The 26,005-nt window shown below is 37.5% G+C and overlaps 1 protein-coding gene across 1 annotated transcript in view; it reads right to left on the bottom strand.

Moving 5' to 3' along the window:
• The window catches only part of KIF18A (kinesin family member 18A), an 85,161-nt gene that overhangs the window by 57,069 nt on the left and 2,087 nt on the right, over positions 1 to 26,005 (bottom strand). The window contains exons 2-6 of the mRNA XM_026018614.2: positions 16,880 to 17,252; positions 14,645 to 14,802; positions 11,712 to 11,816; positions 10,341 to 10,451; positions 2,295 to 2,492 (exon numbers count right to left, since the gene is read on the bottom strand). Coding sequence (XP_025874399.1) covers positions 2,295 to 2,492; positions 10,341 to 10,451; positions 11,712 to 11,816; positions 14,645 to 14,802; positions 16,880 to 17,204 — 897 coding nt within the window. The 5' untranslated portion in view covers positions 17,205 to 17,252. The remainder of the gene's footprint in view (positions 1 to 2,294; positions 2,493 to 10,340; positions 10,452 to 11,711; positions 11,817 to 14,644; positions 14,803 to 16,879; positions 17,253 to 26,005) is intronic.

The following is a 26,005-nucleotide window of genomic DNA, read 5'->3' as shown; positions in this document are numbered from 1 at the left end:
CTAAAGAGATATAAACTTTAGTTAATAAAAAACCAGTATTAGTTCAAGAGTTGTAATACCACATAAATATGAGATGTTAACAACTGGGAAAACTGTGAGGGGGATATTTAACAAAATCTTTCCATATTTTCTCTATCAGAAACAAAATGTTCATATAAAAAATTTCCATTCTTTTTTAAAAATGAAATTAAAATACAAAAGTAATGTATGCTCTATTCGAATATTCTATAGGAATAATAAGAATTCTGGAAGGCTTAGAATAATTTCTCTCATTAAATAATTAGCTAACATGGATACAAAGTAAATCAAAATTATAATCTTACAGAGACTTCATTTGAATGGACAATGTAGTTCTAATAGAACTTAATATTTCTAGGTTTTCATTTACTTAAAAGATACAGTTCTGATTTTAAAGTAAAAAATATATTTTCCAAAAAGAATAACTTTCATAAAAACAGAACATTTGAATGTTAAGCTAAAAGCAACCTTACGCTATCCAGTGTAAATATTTCATATTACAGAAGAGAAAAATGGAAGCTAAACAAAAAGTGAAATGACTTGCTTCAGGTCACACAGTTGATAATTCAGAGATAGAAATCAGCCTTAGGTGCCCTGTGCTCTCCACCACAGCAGTGTTTCCCAAACAGTGTGGAATGTGCACTGCTGGTGTTAACGTGACATAATTTTACAGTGCAAGACATGTATTAAACATGGACTCATAAATGACTCAATAGGGGTCAATTATTAAAAATTGAATTGCTATGGCTTAAGTCTAGAAACCAGTATCTATCCCATGCTGTCTGCTTACATGTTTGAGATTTTTAACTTAGAATATAAAAGACATCTTGCTTTGTAATCTTTGTATGATTTCAGGAACTTGCTTTTTTAAAAAAAAACACTTCTCAAATCTTTTTTTTTTTTAAGATTTTATTTATTCATTCATGAGAGACACAGAAAGAGGCAGAGACAGAGGAAGAGGAAGAAGCAGGCTCCCTGTGGGGAGAGCCTGATTCGGGACTCGATTCCAGGACCCCGGGGTCACGGCCTGAGCTGAAAATAGACGCTCAACCACTGAGCCACCCAGGCTTCCCTCAAATCATTTTAATATACTTTTACTAAATCAAACTATAACAATTTTTTTTTTTTTTTTTTTAGCATTCATTGACCTGTATTTTCCTAAATGTAGTAATTTCCTAAAGCTTGAACCTGGATTGAACTTAATGATCACATTTTAATTTAAAAAAATAAGAAATCATTTTTACCAATACAAAAATACAAAAGTCATCAAATACACTGTGTTCCAGCAAGCACTTGGGCATATAGTGAGATGTGAAATATTTTTAAATGCCCCAAAGACATCTAGTAAACATACCCCATTAGGTGATTTTTATAAAAAGATTTTATTTATTTATTCATGAGAGACACACACACACACACACACAGAGAAAGAGAGAGAGGCAGAGACACAGGCAGAGGGAGAAGCAGGCTCCATGCAGGGAGCCTGATGTGGGACTTGATCCTGGGGACCCTGGAATCATAACCTGAGCCAAAGGCAGATGCTCAACTGCTGAGCTACCCAAGTGCCCCTAAGGTGATTTAATTATTTCTTCTATCTTAAGCCCCTCCTTCCAAAGAAAAATTAAAACTCTTTAATATTTAACCCAATTTTATAGTATCTAAAGTAGTAACCAGAACAGAATTAAGTTTTCCTAAAATGTTTTCGTATTCATCCCAATTCAATTATGCTTGTTGTATAAAATGACCTAAACAGTCATTTTAATAATCAGGTTCACAATAGGTGATGAGAAAGTACCATAAAACATTAACTATCAATATGTTTTTTTTTTTTTTTAATTTATGATAGTCAGAGAGAGAGAGAGAGAGAGAGAGAGACAGAGGCAGAGACATAGGCAGAGGGAGAAGCAGGCTCCATGCACCAGGAGCCCGACGTGGGATTCGATCCTGGGTCTCCAGGATCGCGCCCTGGGCCAAAGGCAGGCGCCAAACCGCTGCGCCACCCAGGGATCCCTCAATATGATTTCAGTATGTTTCTTTCAACAATCTGATTATAGAACTCGAAATTAAAACCAAGCGAAACCAAACCACACACAGCTTTATTTGATATAATGGGCTTTCTGGGGGTCTCTGCTCTCTATATAAATATTACTAATACATTCTTGAAATTTGATTTATAATAGACCTTTAAAATAAAATTATTTAAAGTATATCTTCTTAGAATTACACATATTTCAATATTTCAGGATACTTAAAATAAATAAACATACAGTACCTACCTTTGTATCTGCTAAGGCATTGATAACATTCCCCAGAGCTAAGAGTGATCGATTAATATTCGTGCCTTCTATAAACCGGGTCCCTTTAGCACTGGTAGCACTGGCTCTCTCAGACCCTGCCAGATCAATGAGTGACATCTTGGCAATTCGTACATTTTGATTGATACTTGCTGTTTTGTCTTGTTGTCGCAAATAAATCTTTTTGAAATTACAGAATAGGAAAATGAGGGTAAGATTTAACAAAATTAAAAGGTACCAAGCAAATTAAAGTACTAAGCAAATTAAAAGGGAAACATGCACTTTATTTTTAAAACAACATGAGATCAAAGTAATTTTCATTTTAAAAAACAAACTGAATAAAGTATAAAATCTGACTGGCTGATACCCAAGAATACTAAAAGTAATTATAGAAATTGGAAAAAAACTCGGAAATGAAAAGATTTCCTAAGTGTGTACCAGAGGGCAACTAACTCCTGACCCAAAAGCAGCTCAAAACAACTGCCATTTGTGTTCTGGTAGCCCTTGAACCAGATCATAGAATTATGAGAGGTGGTGGTAGGGCACAGGTACTTTAGAAATAATGTTCCTTACCAAAAACCAAAGGCAGTAGTTAGAATGCTTTGCATGTCTCCAGGAATTGGTTCCGAAAAGAAAGCTGAATTTGAATGCTGATCCAAATTGAGTAAGTGTATTCTAATTTCTGAAATTGTAGCATGTCATTAAAATGTAAAAAATGTGCCATATAAAAAAAAAAAAATAGTAGGAGGGAGGGGCAAGATGGCGGCAGAGCAGGGTCTCCAGGTCACTTGTCCTCAACAAATTACCTAGAAAACATTCAAATCATCCTGAAAATCTACGAATTCGGCCTGAGATTTAAAGAGAGACCAGCTGGAACGCTACAGTGAGAAGAGTTCGCGCTTCTATCAAGGTAGGAAGACGGGGAAAAAGAAATAAGGAAACAAAAGGCCTCCAAGGGGGAGGGGCCCCGCGAGGAGCCGGGCTGAGGCCGGGGGAGTGTCCCCAGGACAGGAGAGCCCCGTCCCGGAGGAGCAGGAGCTGCACCGACCTTCCCGGGGGAAAGGCCTCCCGGGGAATTGGAGCAGGATCCCCAGAAAGGCGGGGATGCCCTCGGGCTCCCGGGGACAGTAACAGAGGAACTGCGCCCCGGGAGATGCGCCGAGCTCCCTAAGGGCTGCAGCGCTCGGCGGGACCCGGAGCAGCTCGGAGGGGCTCGGGCGGCGGCTCCGCGGAGGGGGCTGCGCGGCTCCGGGAACAGCTCGGAGGGGCTCGGGCGGCGGCTCGGGCGGAGGAAGAAGCTCCGCGGAGGGGGCGGCGCGGCTCCGGGAACAGCTCGGAGGGGCTCGGGCGGCGGCTCCGCGGAGGGGGCTGCGGCCGGGAGCACGAATCCAACAGCGCAGGCCCCGGAGCACAGGGCGCCGGGACACAGCCCAGGATCCGGCCTCCCCCCGGGACAGGCAGAGGCCGGGAGGGCCCAGGACAGCGAGGACGCTCCTGCCTGGAACTGAGCAGATCAGCGGCCCCGCCCGGGAGCCCCCAGGCCCTGCAGCCGGAGAGCCCCGGAGCTACTGCGGGGGCTGACTCCAGGGTCCCAGAGCTGCCCCCGCCACTGTGGCTTCCTCCCGGGGCCTCACGGGGTGAACAACCCCCACCGAGCCCTGCACCAGGCAGGGGCAGAGCAGCTCCCCCAAGTGCTCACACCTGAGAATCAGCACAGCAGGCCCCTCCCCCAGAAAACCAGCTATAGAGGGACAAGTTCCAAGGGAAGTCAAGGGACTTAAAGAACACAGAATCGGAAGATACTCCCCCGTGTTTTTTTTGTTTTGTTTTTTGTTTTGTTTTGTTTTGTGCTTTTTTTTTTCTTTTCTCTCTTTCTTCTTGATTTCTGATTGCGTCCCCCACCCCCCCCCTTTTTTTTTTCTCCTTTCTTTCTTTTTCTTCTCTTCCCCCCCCTTTTTTTTCTTCTTTCGCTTTTTTCTTTTTCTCTTTTCTTTCCTTCTCTCTCTTTTTCTCCTTTTCCCAATACAACTTGGTTTTGGCCACTCTGCACTGAGCAAAATGACTAGAAGGAAAACCTCACCTCAAAAAAAAGAATCAGAAACAGCCCTCTCTCCCACAGAGTTACAAAATACGGATTACAATTCAATGTCAGAAAGCCAATTCAGAAGCACTATTATACAGCTACTGGTGGCTCTAGAAAAAACCATAAAGGACTCAAGAGACTTCATGACTGCAGAATTGAGATCCAATCAGGCAGAAATTAAAAATCAATTAAATGAGATACAATCCAAGCTAGAAGTCCTAACGACGAGGCTTGACGAGGTGGAAGAACGAGTGAGTGACATAGAAGACAAGCTGATGGCAAAGAGGGAAACTGAGGAAAAAAGAGACAGGCAATTAAAAGACCATGAGGATAGATTAAGGGAAATAAATGACAGCCTGAGGAAGAAAAACCTACGTTTAATTGGGGTTCCCGAGGGCGCCGAAAGGGACAGAGGGCCAGAATATGTATTTGAACAAATCCTAGCTGAAAACTTTCCGAATCTGGGAAGGGAAAGAGGCATTCAGATCCAGGAAATAGAGAGATCCCCCCCTAAAATCAACAAAACCCGATCAACACCTCGACATTTAATAGTGAAGCTTGCAAATTCCAAAGATAAGGAGAAGATCCTTAAAGCAGCAAGAGAAAAAAAGTCCCTGACTTTTATGGGGAGGAATATTAGGGTAACAGCAGACCTCTCCACAGAGACCTGGCAGGCCAGAAAGGGCTGGCAGGATATATTCAGGGTCCTAAATGAGAAGAACATGCAACCAAGAATACTCTATCCAGCAAGGCTTTCATTCAAAATGGAAGGAGAGATAAAGAGCTTCCAAGACAGGCAGGAACTGAAAGAATATGTAACCTCCAAACCAGCTCTGCAAGAAATTTTAAGGGGGACTCTTAAAACTCCCCTTTAAGAAGAAGTTCAGTGGAACAATCCACAAAAACAAGGACTGAATAGATATGATGACACTAAACTCATATCTATCAATAGTAACTCTGAACGTGAATGGGCTTAATGACCCCATCAAAAGGCGCAGGGTTTCAGACTGGATTAAAAAGCAGGACCCATCTATTTGCTGTCTACAAGAGACTCATTTTAGACAGAAGGACACCTACAACCTGAAAATAAAAGGTTGGAGAACCATTTACCATTCAAATGGTCCTCAAAAGAAAGCAGGGGTTGCCATCCTTATATCAGATAAATTAAAATTTACCCTGAAGACTATAGTGAGAGATGAAGAGGGACACTATCTCATACTCAAAGGATCTATCCAACAAGAAGACTTAACAATTCTCAATATATATGCCCCAAATGTGGGAGCTGCCAAATATTTAAACCAATTAATAACCAAACTGAAGAAATACTTTGATAATAATACACTTATACTTGGTGACTTCAATCTAGCTCTTTCTATACTAGATAGGTCTTCTAAGCACAACATATCCAAAGAAACGAGAGCTTTAAATGATACACTGGACCAGATGGATTTCACAGATATCTACAGAACTTTACATCCAAACTCAACTGAATACACATTCTTCTCAAGTGCACATGGAACTTTCTCCAGAATAGACCACATACTGGGTCACAAATCGGGTCTGAACCGATACCAAAAGATCGGGATAGTCCCCTGTATATTCTCAGACCATAATGCCTTGAAATTAGAACTTAATCACAACAAGAAGTTTGGAAGAACCACAAACACATGGAGGTTAAGGACCATCCTGCTAAAAGATGAAAAGGTCAACCAGGAAATTAAGGAAGAATTGAGAAGATTCATGGAAACTAATGAGAATGAAGATACAACCGTTCAAAATCTTTGGGACGCAGCAAAAGCAGTCCTGAGGGGGAAATACATCGCAATACAAGCATCCGTTCAAAAACTGGAAAGAACTCAAATTCAAAAGCTCACCTTACACATAAAGGAACTAGAGAAAAAGCAACAAATGGACCCCACCCCCAGCAGAAGAAGACAGTTAATTAAAATTCGAGCAGAACTAAATGATATCGAGACCAAAAGAACTGTGGAACAGATCAACAGAACCAGGAGTTGGTTCTTTGAAAGAATTAATAAGATAGATAAACCATTAGCGAACCTTATTAAAAAGAAGAGAGAGAAGACTCAAATTAATAAAATCATGAATGAGAAAGGAGAGATCACTACCAACACCAAGGAAATACAAACGATTCTAAAAACATATTATGAACAGCTGTATGCCAATAAATTAGGAAATCTAGAAGAAATGGATGCATTCCTGGAAAGCCACAAACTACCAAAACTGGAGCAGGAAGAAATAGAAAACCTGAACAGGCCAATAACCAGGGAGGAAATTGAAGCAGTCATCAAAAACCTCCCGAGACACAAGACTCCAGGGCCAGATGGCTTCCCAGGGGAATTCTATCAAACGTTTAAAGAAGAAATCATACCTATTCTACTAAAGCTGTTTGGAAAGATAGAAAGAGATGGAGTACTGCCAAATTCGTTCTATGAGGCCAGCATCACCTTAATTCCGAAACCAGACAAAGACCCCACCAAAAAGGAGAATTACAGACCAATATCCCTGATGAACATGGATGCAAAAATTCTCAACAAGATACTAGCCAATAGGATCCAACAACACATTAAGAAAATTATTCACCATGACCAAGTAGGATTTATCCCTGGGACACAAGGCTGGTTCAACACTCGTAAAACCATCAATGTGATTCATCATATCAGCAAGAGAAAAACCAAGAACCATATGATCCTCTCATTGGATGCAGAGAAAGCATTTGACAAAATACAGCATCCATTCCTGATCAAAACACTTCAGAGTGTTGGGATAGAGGGAACTTTCCTTGACATCTTAAAAGCCATTTACGAAAAGCCCACAGCAAATATCATTCTCAATGGGGAAGCACTGGGAGCCTTTCCCCTAAGATCAGGAACAAGACAGGGATGTCCACTCTCACCACTGCTGTTCAACATAGTTCTGGAAGTCCTCGCCTCAGCAATCAGACAACAAAAAGACATTAAAGGCATTCAAATTGGCAAAGAAGAAGTCAAACTCTCCCTCTTCGCCGATGACATGATACTCTACATAGAAAACCCAAAAGCCTCCACCCCAAGATTGCTAGAACTCATACAGCAATTTGGTAGCGTGGCAGGATACAAAATCAATGCCCAGAAATCAATGGCATTTCTATACACTGAGACTGAAGAAAGAGAAATTAAGGAGTCAATCCCATTTACAATTGCACCCAAAAGCATAAGATACCTAGGAATAAACCTTACCAAGGAGGTGAAGGATCTATACCCTAAAAACTATAGAACACTTCTGAAAGAAATTGAGGAAGACACAAAGAGATGGAAAAATATTCCATGCTCATGGATTGGCAGAATTAATATTGTGAAAATGTCAATGTTACCCAGGGCAATTTACACGTTTAATGCAATCCCTATCAAAATACCATGGACTTTCTTCAGAGAGTTAGAACAAATTATTTTAAGATTTGTGTGGAATCAGAAAAGACCCCGAATAGCCAGGGGAATTTTAAAAAAGAAAACCATAGCTGGGGGCATCACAATGCCAGATTTCAGGTTGTACTACAAAGCTGTGGTCATCAAGACAGTATGGTACTGGCACAAAAATAGACACATAGATCAATGGAACAGAATAGAGAACCCAGAAGTGGACCCTGAAATGTATGGTCATCTAATATTCGATAAAGGAGGAAAGACTATCCATTGGAAGAAAGACAGTCTCTTCAATAAATGGTGTTGGGAAAATTGGACATCCACATGCAGAAGAATGAAACTGGACCACTCTCTTTCACCATACACAAAGATAAACTCAAAATGGATGAGAGATCTAAATGTGAGACAAGAGTCCATCAAAATCCTAGAGGAGAACACAGGCAACACCCTTTTTGAACTCGGCCACAGTAACTTCTTGCAAGATACATCCACAAAGGCAAAAGAAACAAAAGCAAAAATGAACTATTGGGACTTCATCAAGATAAGAAGCTTTTGCACAGCAAAGGATACAGTCAACAAAGCTAAAAGACAACCTACAGAATGGGAGAGGATATTTGCAAACGACATATCAGATAAAGGGCTAGTTTCCAAAATCTATAAAGAACTTATTAAACTCAACACCAAAGAAACAAACAATCCAATCATGAAATGGGCAAAAGACATGAAGAGAAATCTCACAGAGGAAGACATAGACATGGCCAACATGCACATGAGAAAATGCTCCGCATCACTTGCCATCAGGGAAATACAAATCAAAACCACAATGAGATACCACCTCACACCAGTGAGAATGGGGAAAATTAACAAGGCAGGAAACAACAAATGTTGGAGAGGATGCGGAGAAAAGGGAACCCTCTTACACTGTTGGTGGGAATGTGAACTGGTGCAGCCACTCTGGAAAACTGTGTGGAGGTTCCTCAAAGAGTTAAAAATAGACCTGCCCTACGACCCAGCAATTGCACTGTTGGGGATTTACCCCAAAGATTCAGATGCAACGAAACGTCGGGACACCTGCACCCCGATGTTTCTATCAGCAATGGCCACAATAGCCAAACTGTGGAAGGAGCCTCGGTGTCCATCGAAAGATGAATGGATAAAGAAGATGTGGTTTATGTATACAATGGAATATTACTCAGCGATTAGAAACGACAAATACCCACCATTTGCTTCAACGTGGATGGAACTGGAGGGTATTATGCTGAGTGAAATAAGTCAATCGGAGAAGGACAGGCAGTGTATGTTCTCATTCATTTGGGGAATATAAATAATAGTGAAAGGGAATATAAAGGAAGGGAGAAGAAATGTTGGGAAATATCAGGAAGGGAGACAGAACATAAAGACTCCTAACTCGGGGAAACGAACTAGGGGTGGTGGAAGGGGGGAGGAGGGCGGGTGTTGGAGGGGAATGGGTGACGGGCACTGAGGTGGACACTTGACGGGATGAGCACTGGGTGTTTTTCTGTATGTTGGTAAATTGAACACCAATAAAAATTAATTAAAAAAAAAAAAAAAAAAGAAATCTGAATACACACACAAAAAAAAAAAAAAAAAAAAAGTAAAATATGCTTGTCATGTTCAGCCAATTAGGGTAAAGCATCAATTATTGAATGCTACTTTGTAGTTTAACTGAAATAAAGTGGCAAACTTAAAAGAGTTTGGTAAGATTAACTATTATTCCATTATAAAGATCTTCGTTAATATTCTAATAGAGCAGGGTCTAAGACATTTGGGTTATCTGTGTTACAGATAACCATTTCTCTCATGACTACTGTTAAATGAAGAGTCAGTGGAAAGAACAGAAAAGATAAATAAAATTTTATGCACTAGAAACTTTCTGAATGATGTGACTGCCTCATATATGAATTCTTTCAACTGTATCAATTTCTTACTGTAAATTGGGTTCTATTAGCATAATCCAGAATGAAGCTAAAAATAATCTGGATTTTAACAGGACTAGAAGCCACAAAAAATAAAGCTGCTAATCTATGATTTAACTCTTTCTAGAATCATATCCCTAAAAATAACTATATCAATGTAATCAATGTCCTTAAATTCAACTTGTGCACGGTCCCTATGATGAAATCTTTAAAAAAGTGAACCAGAATCTCTCCAATTTATTGTTTCTGTGAATCTATACCTAAAAAGAGGTTTACTCTGAATATAAGATTATCTCTAGGAGAGATGAAATATTTTCACTAAAAATAAGAAAAGAAAAACATAAGGAAAAAAACATTTTAACACTACCACCTTACTATCCTGTATCTTCACACAGTAAAAATTTATACTGAGAGATACCATCTCAATTCTGAATATTCTTTATAAAATCTTTTCAAAGCTGCAGAATAAAGGAAATGCTGAGGAAAGAGTCCCCAGTTGAAGAGATTTTCTTTGTATGAATATCACCCCATATGAATTTGGCTTTATTTTAAATCCAATTTTAAGCGCAATAGTCTAATGGCCTGTTACCTGGAAAACAGCATGAGAACGAGAAGATGTGGCATTCATATCAGTGGGATGTTGCGTCCTGTTTTTGTTTCCACTATCCAATAACTGTAAAATTTCCTCTGAGGATTTGGGCTAGAGATGTTTAAGTAGAAGAAAAAAATATACAAATAGTCATCTATCTTTAAAATTTTTAAATAAACTTTCAACAAGAAAAAAGTTTTTTTAAAAAGATTTTATTTGACAAAGAGCACAAGCAGGGGAAGCAGCAGGCAGTGGGGGAGGTAGGAGGGGGCTCCCTGCTGAGCAAGAAGGAGCAGGATGGGGGCTCCATCCCAGGACCCTGGCATCATGACCTGAGCTGAAGGCAAACTCTTAACTGACTGAGCCAGCCAGGTGACCTGAAAAAAGACTTTTTAAGATAAAATAAAAGGTAAAGAAAAAAAAAAAAACACCCGCATTCTATAAATTGTATCTCATTAAATATTTCCTATGTAGTACTAAGCAAATGATATACATTGATCTTTGACTAATGCAGGGGTTTGGGGCACTGACACACCTTTTCCCTCCAGGCAATTGAAAATCCACATGCAACTCATGGCTTCCCAAAAGTTTTTTTCTTCCCCCCCAAAAGTTTCACTAATAACCTACTGGTGGTTTCAAGCGTTACCAATAATATGAAGTCGATTAACATGTATTTTGTATATTACATGTATTATATACTATATTCTTATAAACAATGAAGCTAGAGAAAAGGAACAATTTTTTAAGAGAATTATAAGAAAAATACATTTGTAATACTGTACTGCAATTACAAAAAAAAACCTGCATATAAGTGGACCTGTTCACCTCAAACCCATGATATGCATGGGTTGACTATACTTTGGTGTTATATGAGAAATAAAAGATAAAATTTCATCTCTTGGAGGAAAAAAAATATAAATGTATTAAGTAGAATAGAATATTAAGTTTGCAAGTAGATTCTTAAAAGAAAAGTTCATTCAGAGTGCCTGGGTGGCTCCATCAGTTAAGTGCCCGACTTTGATTTTGGCCCAGGTTAGGATCTCAGGGTTCTGAGACTGAGCCCACAGGGCTCCATGCTGAGCATGGAGCCTGCTTATGATTCTCTTCTCCCTCTGCCCCTCCCCTAGAGCCCTCGCTCACTAAAAAACAAAAAAAACTCCCAAACCCCTTCCCCAAAAACAACAACAAAAAGAAAAGCTCATTCAATTATTTCAAAGGAAAACAAAATAATACGGAAGATATATTCTGATCATTTTAACTCTGCACGTGATTATTTTTCTATTTTCCTGTACAACGGAAAATAAGTAAAGGACCAAATAATCACACTTGCTATTACTATTACAATAAGGAAAAAGAAATTTATAAACATACCTGATGTAAAGTCAATCCCTGAACAACTACCCCTTTTTGGGCATCTTCCCGAACAGCAAGTGGTCCTGAATTTACTAGGAGGTCACGAATCTGTTCATTATATACCTTAGGAAAAAGCAAAAACCAAACCAAACCAAACTGCTTTAGCACTGGTGTTAAAATGATAGTGACACATCACACATGTTGCTGACTTAAGGTCATATTAGAATTGCATCTTAAAGGTAAGCAGCAATTCATTTGCATTCATCTCACCCCATTTATCTCATGTTGCCATTAAGTTTTGTTTGTTTGTTTTTTTTTGTCATTAAGTTTCTATCATCTGAGAAAACTGAAGAGTTTGATTATCTAGGTTTGCAACTGAAATTTAAAGGTGGAGTCATTATATCCTCTCTCCATAATTCCTAACTTGGTGACTACAGCGAAACAGAAATAAGGTAATTTGAAATGCCTTTTCCTATTTTCTGGAAATATATGGGACACATGGTCTTGGGAAATTCTAGTAAGTTATATGGAGGTGGTGTGATTCTTACTGAAGCTATTTATTATTTCATGATGTTTCAGTAGTTGAAACTTTTTAAATTTTAGAGCTTAAGATTTAAAACCCATACTCAAGGATCGACAGCATTTATTTCATTCATCCTTTAATTACATTATGTTTAATATGCAATTCTTAATAAGTCCCATAATAGGACCCTCCTCCCTCACCCCATTTGAATGATTTAAAGAACTAAGGACCTAGGAGGTTAAGTGATTTGTCCATGGCCACAAAAATAGCAGCAGAGTAGGGATATCCTCATTCTACTGCATGGCATTGAATACACATCTGTATTTTATGTCTTTGGCAATTTCCTTTCTTTTTTACTTTCTTTCTTTGTAATTTCTGAAAGCAATGCATAAAATAGCACTATTGATCTGTTTTTATGAATTTATTAAAGATACTTAATTTTCTACTTGCCAACCAAATGACTACAACTGATAAGATTTTAAAAAGTATACAGACTTAGGCTTTAAGAACTATTTTGTGTATTTCTATGTTCTAATAAATAGTCTTTAATGATCTTTGTTCCTGGTAAGATTTTCTACAATGAACAATGATTTTTAAATGTATTAACGGTTAGAAGTAGTAAAATATGAAGAGATAATTTTTTGGTTCTTGTTTTTCTGATAAGCAGCAGTTTTCAAATGTTTCCCCTTACCCATTTCAATCATATAAAATACACAATTATAACAACCATTCTTAAGCCAGTGTACACATGAGAATCACCTGGGAGCTTTTAAAAGACATAGATGCCTCAGCCACAATCCAGACCTATTAAATTAAAATGTCCAGGGGTTGACACCTAGACATGTCTATTTTTAAAAAAAATCCATAGCCAACTCTGGTGAATAGCCTGAGTGGGAAGCCATTAGATTAGACATTGCCTTACCATTTATAAAATGAAGGCAGATTAAAAGAAAGTAAAAACAATTAAAAACATTATAAAAATAACCAACTTCAAAATTCTCCTGGTTATGAAAGGATCTAAGGAAGAAATAATGACTATTGTCATGCTCTTCCCAATTAAGTTCAAAGTGATTTTTTCTAGTACTGAAATATAAAAAAATGAGTTTTTTATTTCCAAGTTATGTAGACAAGAAATTTTTTAGCAATATACATATCTTTTTTTTAAAAAAAGATTTTATTTATTTATTCATGACAGACACAGAGAGAGAGGCAGAGACACACGCAGAGGGAGAAGCAGGCTCCACACAGGGAGCCCAACATGAGACTCGATCCCAGGTCTCCAGGGTCACACGCCGGGCTGAAGGCGGCTTGAAACCGCTAACCACCGGGGCTGCCCGCAACATACATATCTTAATCAATTTTTGAAATGCGAAGAACCTTTCTTAGTAGGAAGCAAACTACAAGTTGTCAGTAAAAGAGTTGTGACTACCAGAAATTTTTTCTATGATACTACAAACGAATAGGAAGAATAATCATGGATTTGTTTCTGGATTGGTATCTGAAACACTATCTGAACACAAAGTTAGAGTGCCTATCCCATAATTATGATTTTTTTGAATGTCGGCTATTACTAAGGGAGCAGAAGACCTCAAAGAATGAGGACACAAGAGACAGCATGACGGAGCCTTGATTGGCCAAATCCAGCATAAATTTGAGCATACAAATAAATAATTACAGTAAAGGGTTCTAAGCAATGAAATAATGTTCAGAATCCATGAGCTTATACTGATATAATAAAAGAAAGGAAAAACTCTTCCATTGGGTAGAAAGCCAAGAAATAAATGTAGAGGAAATGAAAGAATTTAAATATCACTATCACCTACCATCATAATAATACTTGATTCAGGCATAAATCATCAGTGGATATCAATAGTAAGAGATGAAAGTTTGGGGAGTAAGTAAATAAAAAGGGTAAAGTAGTATCCTTATAGTGCAGAAACTCTGCTGACACCAACATAATGAAATGGATCAAAGTTAACACAGTTAATGGGACTAACTGACCACATCAGCCTCTTGATATGATACTACCAGGACTCAACAATACTTCCACGGTGCTCCTGCCAGTGCATAACCTGAGTCTAATAATTGACTAATCCAAATTAGGGGTTTTATGACAATGATATAAAACACAGAAAAACATCCAGATTGAGACTAAAGAGATGTTAACAACTGAAGGCAATTTATGACTTCAGGTTTTCTTTTTCAATAAAGGGCATCATTAATCTTGCTAATCAGAAATTAGGCCAAAATAAAATACTCAGCATAAAAAAAAGTAAGATGTGTAACAAATATTTAAGACCAGGAATTTTAATGATTTTATATATTCTTAAGAAAATTCCTATATGGCAGAAGTTTGAGTGGGCCATGGAACTTCTTAAAGAATTCTCAATACTACTGACTGATCTAAAGAATGATACTGTCAACTTACCTCCAGATAAGAAACTGCAGTACTACATACTTTCTCTTCTTTAATCTCATCCATGGATTTATAAAGGTCTAACATTGTTAGATACATTACTCCAGGGTCAGCAGCTGATCCTAGCATCGTGTGGGTCTTCCCAGCTCCAGTAGCACCATATGCAAGTACTGAATTTTTATAAAAAGGATCAAAGCTCTTTATTATGACATGTAAAATTACCATATCCAAGGCCTAGTGGATAGTTCCATCTGCATATCCTGAACATAACTTTAAACTCAACAGATCCAAAATTACTTATATTTTTATCCTTAAAACCTGGGAATTTTGGCACAAATCTTTTCTTCTCCTATATTCTGTATTCTGATTAATGGTACCATCCTCCCCTCATTTGCTCTCTTCCCTCTACAGCAATCTTACAAGTTTTAATTAGTTATCAGTCTCCCTATCTAGTCTCAATCTTCTCTAATACATCTCTTAGAATTTTGTACAGTTTTTATGAAAACAAAATCTGAATATGCTAAATCTTCTTAATTGTTCAAAGGTCCTAGGTGAGAAAGTTCATATTCCTTGCCTTGGAATATTATTAGGAACTCTCTCCATTCTGTTCCTTCCTTTCTGTAGTCTAGGTATATTAGATTGTGTGAAGTTCTTTGCATGAGCTGCTTCTCTTTTACTCCACTGCCTTTCCACTGAAGAGTTCCTTTACTTAATCCAGCTGGAACACTTAACACCTGTTCTAAACATTCAGCATAAATGTCACTTTTCCATGTCTTCCCTGTCATAAGCAGAAACATCTACTCCCTCACTTGAGTCCTCAGTGTCTGCCACTATTCTAGTATGTATCACGCTGTGTTTCCAACTGTGAGCTCCACCAAGGCTGTGGCTGTGTGTCCTTCATAAGTAGGGCATGACCTGGCACACAGCCGATATTCGCTACAAGTCTGCTGAATGAATGAATTCCAATACAAGTCATTTATAAAATTCTTTTTTAAAATTTGTGTTTTAGGCAACTAATTTTGTTTCCATGATTCTCTCCAGCATAACATAAAAGTTCTAAACATAAAACATAAACATAAAAGTTCTAACACTAAACAAAAGGTACTCTGAATTACATATGGCAAATACCTGACATAATAAGACAATTAAGTCCTCAAATTATTACTGGTAAAAATATTTGTATAAGTTAAATCTCTCTTATTAACCAAATATTAAAAAACTACCAAAATACTTTTCAGTAGACTCAATTCAACTGACATATGTTTTATTCTATTCTATTTTATGTAAGCTTAGTAGTACATCAAGAAGTCTTAAAACAGCTGAATAATATAAAATAAAGCCAAGAAGAAAACAAAGATTCAGTATGAGTCTGGTAGAAGCTTTTTCATTTGGAGTCAAGAAAAATTTAAATCTCTAGAGACAGTATAAAGTTTCATGAATGAGGAAAATAATATACACTTAAAAATTAGAATCATAGCAGTTTTAATCAATAAACCACATTCTATTCTTATTTGACCAAGAGGGTAAGTCTCCTATAATAAAAACTGAATGAGTCAGTGAAAGACAATGAAACATGTTACAGTTTTAGGGTATCTTAAAGAATACGTCATAAATGGTGGTAATTACAAAAATAAATAATGGTGTTAAGTGCCTTGTAAATATTGAATTCACTGGCCTTGGATCTCCCTCTAGGAAATAAACATGGCCATTCTGAAAGGCAAATTACTATAGATCTATCTAGAGCACTAGAGATGCTTTCTGGGCTGAAGATATGCTAAAATAGCTCATGATACTCAATTAACATGGGCTTTTAACTTTTTTACTTCAAAGTACTATAAAGAAAAGAGGTTCTGTAAAGAAACTTGCCAAGTGTTCAGGAGTGTCTAACTCTTCCCCAGGGATAGATAATTGTATAGGTAAGCAGTGGGAATATTAACGAATACAAATTGTGAGAAATCTGGCATCAACTGCAAGACCCATGTGGCTTAATAACATAGGAAAGTGAAATCAGGACTGTCTATAGGGACCATAGCAAGACTCTGGAAGACAGTTTTACAAATGACATGTTATATGTGATGACTAAATTTCAAAGAAAGTCTACTTTTACAGAGAAATTCTACTGAACTTAATACTTTTTAGCAAACAAGCACCTTAAAATTCATCATGTTTAGAAGAATGGGTCAAGCAGATGTTCGTTCTAATGTAAAAGTGAAATCAAACGAAAAAAATAAAACTCGAAACAGTTACCTGTGCAATTATATCCATTCAAAAAACTACGAAGAATTGGCTTAGTAGTATGTTCAAACACTTCTAGTTGAGTAGATGTTTCATCAAAAACAGCATCAAATACAAATTTGAGATCCTTATTTTGTCTCTTTGTAATATCACGATTCGCAGGTTTCTTTCCATGGAAAAAACTGATTTCTTCTTGTTTGGGATCAAAGACTAAGATATGCTTATCCACAACATGTACCACTTTATGGAGTCCAGTTGCCTTTTCTTTTGTGTTTTCAGGACGTACACGAACAACTACTTTCATATGGTGACACAAGTCTTCCTCAGTGACAGACATTGTTGATTATCTTGCTTCCTCTGTTTATGTAAGTGCCTGAGAATTTCTCTGTAATAAAAAAGACAATAAAGTATTAGTATTAGTTCTATTGTACACAATATGGATGGTAGGTAGTATTCATTTAACAAAGTTATTAATTCTATTCCAGTCACTGGTAAATATTACTTGAAATATATTTGAACATTATATATATTTAAACATATATATACGTGTATACACACATATCCTCACACACACGTCACTCCTTGGTTCAAAACCTTCCAATGGTTATTTTATTCAGAGTATAAGCTGAAGTTCTCTAAATGGTCTCCGTTTTCAACTCACATTTTGATCTTCTTTTTGCTCCCTGTATTCCAGCTAATACACCAAGCACCCCAAAAGGGTCTTCCCAGTAGCCATTTTTTTATTACAAAATGCTTCTTTAATATCTGTGTGACTAACTCCCTCACTTCTCACAAGCCCCTCAAATGTTGCCTTCCTGACTACTCTTATTAAAATTGTCAATCCAATTCCTAATTACCCTTCTCTATTCTTTCCCAAAGCACTTACTATCTCCAAATAGTATATATCTTTTACTTTATTGTGTTTCTCTCTTCCAGTTAAACTATACACTCTTTAAAGGTATGTATATTTTTAAAAATCTGTTTTGCTTATTGATGTGTTCCAAGAGCTTAAAACAGTGCCCAGCATAGCGTAGACTGTATAAATATTTGATGAATAAATAAATTAGAAAAATCTAAAAGGTTTTTAATTTTTTTCTTAGTTTTAACTTTTAGATACTTGATTAATTTCTGGATAGTTGAGGTTTCTAAACTATTGATCTTTGTTGGTTTATCTTTACTTTTACTTTATATTTTTATGTGAAGCATTCTGAGTCAGACCATAATTTTTCTAATAATAAATTTATTTTTTATTGGTGTTCAACTTGCCAACATACAGAATAACACCCAGTGCTCATCCCGTCAAGTGCCCCCCTCAGTGCCCGCCACCCAGTCACCCCCACCCCCCGCCCTCCTCCCCTTCCACCACCCCTAGTTCGTTTCCCAGCGTTAGGAGTCTCTCATGTTCTGTCTCCCTTTCTGATATTTCCCACTCATTTTTTTCTCCTTTCCCCTTTATTCCCTGTCACTACTTTTTATATTCCCCAAATGAATGAGACCATATAATGTTTGTCCTTCTCCAATTGACTTATTTCACTCAGCATAATACCCTCCAGTTCCACCCACGTGGAAGCAAATGGTGGGTATTTGTCGTTTCTAATGGCTGAGTAATATCCCACTGTATACATAGACCACAGCTTCTTTATCCATCATCTTTCGATGGACACCGAGGCTCCTTCTACAGTTTGGCTATTGTGGACATTGCTGCTAGAAACATCGTCAGCTGGCTCTGACCTGTCCCCTCCCTTGTTGTCCACGGCTCTTGAAGCTCTGGCCATCTGAACGGAACAGTAAAGTTCAGCTCCAGGTTTCTGCACTGTTCCTCTTGGAGCTGGAAGATTTCACATGAAGTTGTACAGAAACAGACAACGATGGATGGATGACCAAGATTTTTGGCCCCTAGCTAGATTCCCTTCCTGCCACCTGGTAGTTACAGGGACAGCTGCTGATACCCTGCTCTTCACTAAATGGTACACAGGGAGTGGGGGGGGGGGGGGGCAGAGGGTACACTGAGGGCTGGAGGGGGACAACAGCCATTGGGTGAGCCGTTAACAGTTTATACTATTGTTTACTCTTCTGTGATTAAAAGTGCTTCAACCCTCAAAAAAAACCAAAAAAACAAACAAAAAAAAAAACCACACGCTGGGGTGCAGGTGTCCCGGCGTTTCATTGCATCTGAATCTTTGGGGTAAATCCCCAGCAGTGCAATTGCTGGGTCGTAGGGCAGGTCTATTTTTAACCCTTTGAGGAACCTCCACACAGTTTTCCAGAGTGGCTGCACCAGGTCACATTCCCACCAACAGTGCAAGAGGGTTCCCTCAGACCATAATTTTTATTTTAAACTTTATATCACTGATTGATGTATCCTAGACTTAACATTATTACAGAGCAGATTAAGATCTCTGGTTACATCACGGTGTATATGTCATCTTCATCTTCATACATGGAGTAACTAATAGATGCATCTTTGGAAGTATTTTTAACCCTATGGATTTGTGAGCTACAGGAAGAGATGAGCCTAGATGTATCAGTTCTATTGTCATGAGGCTTGCAGCCAGGATCACTTTTACTACAAATAGTTCATAAGCCAAGGTTCTTCCTTTGTTACCTTGATGATTCTGAGAGATCTTTTGCTGTCCCAAACCCAAACTAACATAGTTTTGAAGCCCTTGTGAAAATCAAAGCTAGGTTTTTGGATAGCCTTGCTATGCTGTATATGGTTTCACTGCAGGGAGGGAGTCTAAGTGGAAATCCAGGGTCTGACTCCTGTCTTATACTTCAGGTAAAGAGATCTATCAGGGTTGGGTGTGTGTGTATGTATGTGTGAGATTTAATTTTTTGTCGTGATATAATCTGATAATTCTCACTGCTGTGTAAGTAACATACTGTAAGGAATAGGGACTAATCAGAATAGTGAAGTAGCACATATAGGAGATAACGCTGTCATTCAGAACGAGGTGGCAGTCTGCTTCTGCAAGCACTCTGAAGGTAAAGATAATAGATTTTCTTGATAGATGTGGAGTCTGAGAAAAAGACAGGATTCAAGAATAACTCCAAAGTTCTTGGCCTGAGTGTTGGAAGATCTAGACTTCTTACGTTTGAGAATTTTAATAGGCATCCAGGTGGGGGCATGTCAAGGCAGCTGGAACCCAAGTTAAAAAAGTAAACTCTGTCCTCAATACTGTTTGAAGCTTTTAAAAGTTTTTAAAGCTTTAAAGGGCATTAAGATTTGGGGGAATATTTAAATCAAGGAGAATAGGTTGATCAATTGTATTAAATACTACTAACAGGTAAAGTACATGCTAAGAAGTAACCATGGGATTTAGTAACATAGAAGCCAACAAGAAGAACAGTTTTAGGGGAAAGGTGGTACAAAAACCTGAATGAGACTCAGTGAATACAGGAAATACTACTGCAAAAGTAGCAAAGAAATGGTGTAGTGGAGAGGGATAAGTGGTTAAAAAAAGAATACTTTGTTTTTTTAAATGGGATAAATAACAACAACGATAAAGCTATGTCATAAAACCATACACTTCTGGGGTACCTGGGTAGCTCATTTGGTTAAATGGCTACCTTTGGTTCAGGTCACGATCTCAGGGTCTTGGGATGGAGTCCTGCACATCAGCTCCCAGCTCAGCGGGGAGTCTGCTTTTCCCTCTCCCTCTGTCCACCCCCAAAGCTGTGCTCACGCTCTTTCTCTCAAACAAATAAATAAAATCTTTTTTTTTTTTTTTTTTTTTAAAAAGCACCATACACTTTTGAAAAGAATTCAAATAAGGCCAAAGTACTATAAAAGCAGAAGACACCGGACACAGCCCACACAACCCCTTTGGGGCTCGGTCCTTCGCCAAAAATAGAATGCTGAAGAGGGAAGGATGGTCATTTGGATTCTAATAGGTCCCAGATGAATTACTACTCTACTCTTTCTTCGTCCTTGAGCTTCTGTTTAACCAAGTCCCACAAAGCACCTATACCTCATTTCTATGACCTTGGACAAGTGACCTAACTTCACTGAGTGTAGGTTTCTCATCTGTATAAAAGAAGCACCTCAAAGCACTGCTGTGAAGGCTACAAGAGATGACAAGTATTAAATGTAGTAAGGCATTCAATAACTGTCAGTCCTCCTATCTACCCCATTCCTGTCTCTTCTCGACAAAGACACTGTTTCATCTTTTTAGTGTTTCCTCATGGGCTCATGACGGCACTTTGGGTATGACAATTCTTCCTTGTTTGGAGTTGTTATATATATTAGAAGATGTTTAGCATTTCTGACCTCTATTATAGGCTAGTAGCAATCCACATTCTTGGTGATACCAAAAACTGATTTCCATACACATTTCTAAAAGCTCTTAGGAATACTGAATGCTTAGACTTTGATACACTTTTCACCCCTAATCACAGATAAAATACACACAAAAGAAAGTTAATTAAGCATAAGAAGACATCAGGTGATTATTTTGAAATAGACCTTAGAATCTCAAGTTGGACGGGATCTCTTGTTAATTAATTAATTAATCAACTCAATATGTTAACTATTAGATGTTGGAGCCAGATACCTTAGGTTAAAATCCCAGGCCTACTACTTACCGGCTGTCACAGTTAGCAAGTTACTTAAACTCCCAGTGGCTGAGTTTCCTCATCTATAAAGTGGGACTAATAATAATATTAACTCACAGAGCTGTTGTAAGGACCTTAGAACAATGCCTGGCACACAGTATACACTACGAGTGTTTGTCACTATTGTTGTTATTATTATATACAGTGCAGTGAGGCTACAGGTATTAATAAAATAATGACACAATTACATAAAGGTATAACTAACAAGTGCTGTTAGGTAATGGTTAATAGTGCTACATAAGACTATTATGGGGGACTCATATAGTCAGAAGAAGTGGCAGGAGTGGAGAGCTGAAGGATGGATAGTTACTAGCCAGGTTAAAAAAATTTCAGGAAGGAAAACTAATTATACTATTGTACTAATTATATCATAAATATTGACTGCCTTCTATGAGTTAGGCATTTTTCTGAATCCCATGATAAAGGGCAGGAGTGTATGTGGGGTCTCCTATTCTGGATGGGGCAATGGAGAAAAGCTTGTCTAGTTGAGGGACTTTTTACAGAAACTGAAGTGTAGGAGTGTGGCTCTCTGGGGCAAGAGTATTTTAGGCAACAAGTAAAAAGGCCTATAGTAGGAAACAGACATAACTGGCTGCATGGTCAATTTGCTTAAACATTTCTTTTAGCTGTTTAGTTTTAGCTAATTTTTACAATTTCATTTATAGCATCTAAAGAGCTGCTCAATTTACCTTTGCTCAGTCCTTTTTAAGAATTCTTTAAAAATTACTTTTTAAGTAATTTCTACACTCAATGTGGGGCTTGAACTCACAATCCTGAGATCAAGAGTAGCATGCTCCATTCACTGAGCCAGCCAGGCGTCCCAAGCTGTCTGAGTCCTGATGCAGCTGGACAGAATAACAGGGAAGGGAGAAGGTTGCATTAAGAAGATATAACTAGATAAGAGTGGGGCCAGATGCAGAAGATTGTGAACACAAGGCCATTAAGTTTAGATTTGATTTTGAAGTTTATTGGGAATTGCTGAAGGTATTTTAGAAGATCTTACTCAAGTAATACTTCAAGGAGAAATATTGACAATTACCTAAAGGAATTTAAGAGGTATAATCTCAAATACAACTTTGTTTTATAACTTGTTACAGATTTTTACAGAAGACATCGATTAATTTTTAAAGTATCATACAGGTCTCTGTTTTCAAAATACATGAATGAATATAATTTCCTTAATAAAAATGCTTAGGGTCAATAGAATCACCCAAAAGTAAAAAATTAGTCTATGTTCAAATACACTGATGTCTTTAGGGATCAATGAAGTTTTCCTTACGTTAACACACAATGTCAATTTTCTTTCCTAACATGGCCAAGTAAGAGATGGACATCTACCTGATTCTGAATAAGGCACACAGAAAGCAAATTCTTTGACTATGTTTACTAAGAAGCAGCAGGTGTTAAAACCTAATTCCCTAAAAGCTTAAATATTGTTATCTGTATAATAACGTGTTGCTTCAAAAAGTCTTTTTGGGGCACCTAGCTAGCTCAGTGGGTAGAGCACACAACTTTTTTGATTTCAGGGTTTCAAGTTTGAGGACCAAATTGGGTGTAGAGATTACTTAAAAATAAAACCTTAAAAAAAAATTCTGTGCAGGTGACTGTTCAGAAGATAGTACCACAGCCTCTGATCAATTTTGTCGTATCTACTCCTAATTGTATTTGTTGAATAGAATCAAGAGTAAGCTGGTAGGATGACATTGAAGGAAATAAAACATTAAACATTGGTTCCAACACCATTGTTCATTATAATAGATATCTGTCTAGTCTAGAGAAAGTAGAATATAAAAAAGAAAAATGAAGGAGCTAATGCAGGGGCTTTAGTTGCTAATCTATAAAGTGATAGGATTGGATTCTGTGATATCTAAGGTCTGTTTCTAGCTCTAGTAGTTTATGATTATTACATGTGATTGGAAAAGGGTCTAAGAAAGTGACAGGAAATAACAGCTAATGGAACTGTATGTTTTTACCATTATATCCCTAATCTCTTGTAGTGAGTCTGGTAAATAGCAAGTTCTCAAATATTTAATTAGAGTAAATTAATAAATTATAAAAAGCAGACACAGAATCCAAGGAAGCAATTCACCCACTTAGAGTAGAGGCAAACATATTTCTCTGAAAGAATCAGCGTATTACAGTAGAGTACAACGACTGGCAATAATTGGTGGTCACAATGAGGACTCCAAGGCATCAAAAAAAGGAAATGTGCCTGGCTTCTCATTTACAAAATGAAGAAAATGGGAAGATCACGCTGATAATAATCAGCGAGGGTGGTTAAAACACCATGTCACTTAACAAGGGTAACATTCGATTTTCTGGGATATTCACTTACATAGAAAAGCTCATTCATTCCTCTGTTATATTTAATGAAGAGCTGTTAAAACATAATTCTCTTCAGTAAGTGTAAGAGGATATAAACCAAGCTAAAGAGGCAAATTCTAAACTTATAATGTAAGCAGCTACTGTTCACCCAAGATAAAATATAAGCTAATTAAGTCAAAGATTCACCCCCAATTACATGCAAGTACAATAATAAATCTTATTTAACCCATTGATTGCATATACTGCTGCCTTCTTCCAGAGCAATCAGATCATGTTATGTATCTCCTGTCATTCCCCAGCTCCAACCTCTGCAATGACTTCCCAGCATAATAAAATGCAAATTTCCTAGCATGTTGAGTAGGTTCTCCATCTGGCCCTGTCTACCTCTCCAACCCTTCTTCAACTGTTCTCCTCCTTTTTGATTCTGCTTCAGTCACACTGTTCTTAAAACATTCAGTCTTGTTCTAACCTTATGGCCTTGCGCGTTCTCTCCTTTGCCTGGAAGGCACTACCTTCAGATATTTGCAAATATTATTAATCTCTCAGTTCATTATTCAGGTCTCTGTTCAAATACCACTTCAGAGAGGGTTTCTCTAAAGATTCCATACAAAATAGTGTCACCTCGCCCTTTCCTCTTCATTCCCTTGCCAGCTTTATTTTTCTTCTTAGCATCTAGACTAACTGGAAAATATATATTATTTGGTTAGATATCTATTACTTATTTCTCCTCTAGAATATAAGCACTATGAAAGTATGAGCTACATCTGTACCCCAGAACCTTGAACAGGGCTTGTTGAATATTTAGGACTCAATACATAGTTGTTCAATAAATGAATGAATTAATGCAGATTTCAAGCTATATGTGCAAAACTAGTGCAGAACAGCAGACTTTGCATACAAGCATTTGTATTTTTTAAAAATCATATATTGTACATGCACGGGCTCTTTTAAGAAAAGAACACAAGAAATTCTTAACATCAGTTGCCCCATGGTGAAGAAATATGAAGGTCTGGGTGACAGGCAGGCTTACTTTCTACCATGTATTCTTTTGTATCATTTGGATTTTAAACAAGACTAGTTATTTTTATTTCAAAAACAAAATAAAAAGTATTAAAATTAACTGTAGGCACAATCTTTCATTTAATAACTGTTTTTACGAAATACTTTCTATTGATCACTTAGTATACAAACAGAAATTGCTAAGCAATTTACATACTTCTCACTTAATCCTCATAATAATCCTATGATACAGGTATTACAATCATTTCTATTCTATAGAGGGAAAACTGTAATGGAGATTAAGCTAATTGGCTACAGTCACACTAATGGATGCAAAAGACATAGGATTTGAACTCAGACTAAGTGGGTGTAAATCTCAAGTATTTAAGTAACCACTCTTTTGATTGTAAATATATAATCTCCAGAAATTTTCTCATGAAAGTTGTAAATATATATTTGCCTATTCTTGATAGAAACCTCAGTGGAGGAGCACCTGAATGGATGTTGAAATAAAACAGTTTGATTTCTCTATGCTTGTGGGATATCAAATGATTTCTCTATGCTTATGGGATATCAAATATTATCAGCAAAGATGCTATAGAGAACTTTTATTATTTTTTTTATTTTTTAAAAGATTTTATTTACTTATTCATGAAAGACGCAGAGAGAGAAGCAGGCTCCCCGTGGGGAGCTGGTTGTGGGGTTTGATCCCAGGACCCTGGGGTCACGACCTGAGCTCAAAGCCGGCTCTCAACCACTGAGCCACCCAGGCGTCCCGAGAACTTATAAATTAGGTCAATAAAAATGATGAGTACTAATTATGAACAACACTGACTATCATTTGAGCATGCTCTGTATGTTAGACATTACGGTAAACATTTAACATTCATCATCTCATTCAATCCTTAGAATAATCAAGTGAGGCATTCTATAACAGTATCCGTTTCACAAAAACAGATACTTAGTTAAGGGTAAATAATTTTTTCCAAGAGACATTGCTAGTAAGTGAGGAGCCTGAATGGAGACTCAGGTCTCAACAGCAAGCCCATGTTCCTAACAGCAATGCTCTGCTGTAATAAGAACAGAGTATTTTCAAACAAAGGAACAGAAGTGCTGAATGTGGAGTCAGTCATACAGTCCTTAATCACTTCTTAAACTCAAATCTGAATTAGACTAAGTTCAACAAACATTTTTTAGGAA

This window comes from Vulpes vulpes, chromosome 11 (assembly GCF_048418805.1).
Source record: "Vulpes vulpes isolate BD-2025 chromosome 11, VulVul3, whole genome shotgun sequence".
Lineage (NCBI taxonomy): Eukaryota > Metazoa > Chordata > Mammalia > Carnivora > Canidae > Vulpes > Vulpes vulpes.
Note: the sequence above shows the minus strand (reverse complement) of the source record. Positions and strands in the feature narration are given on the sequence as shown.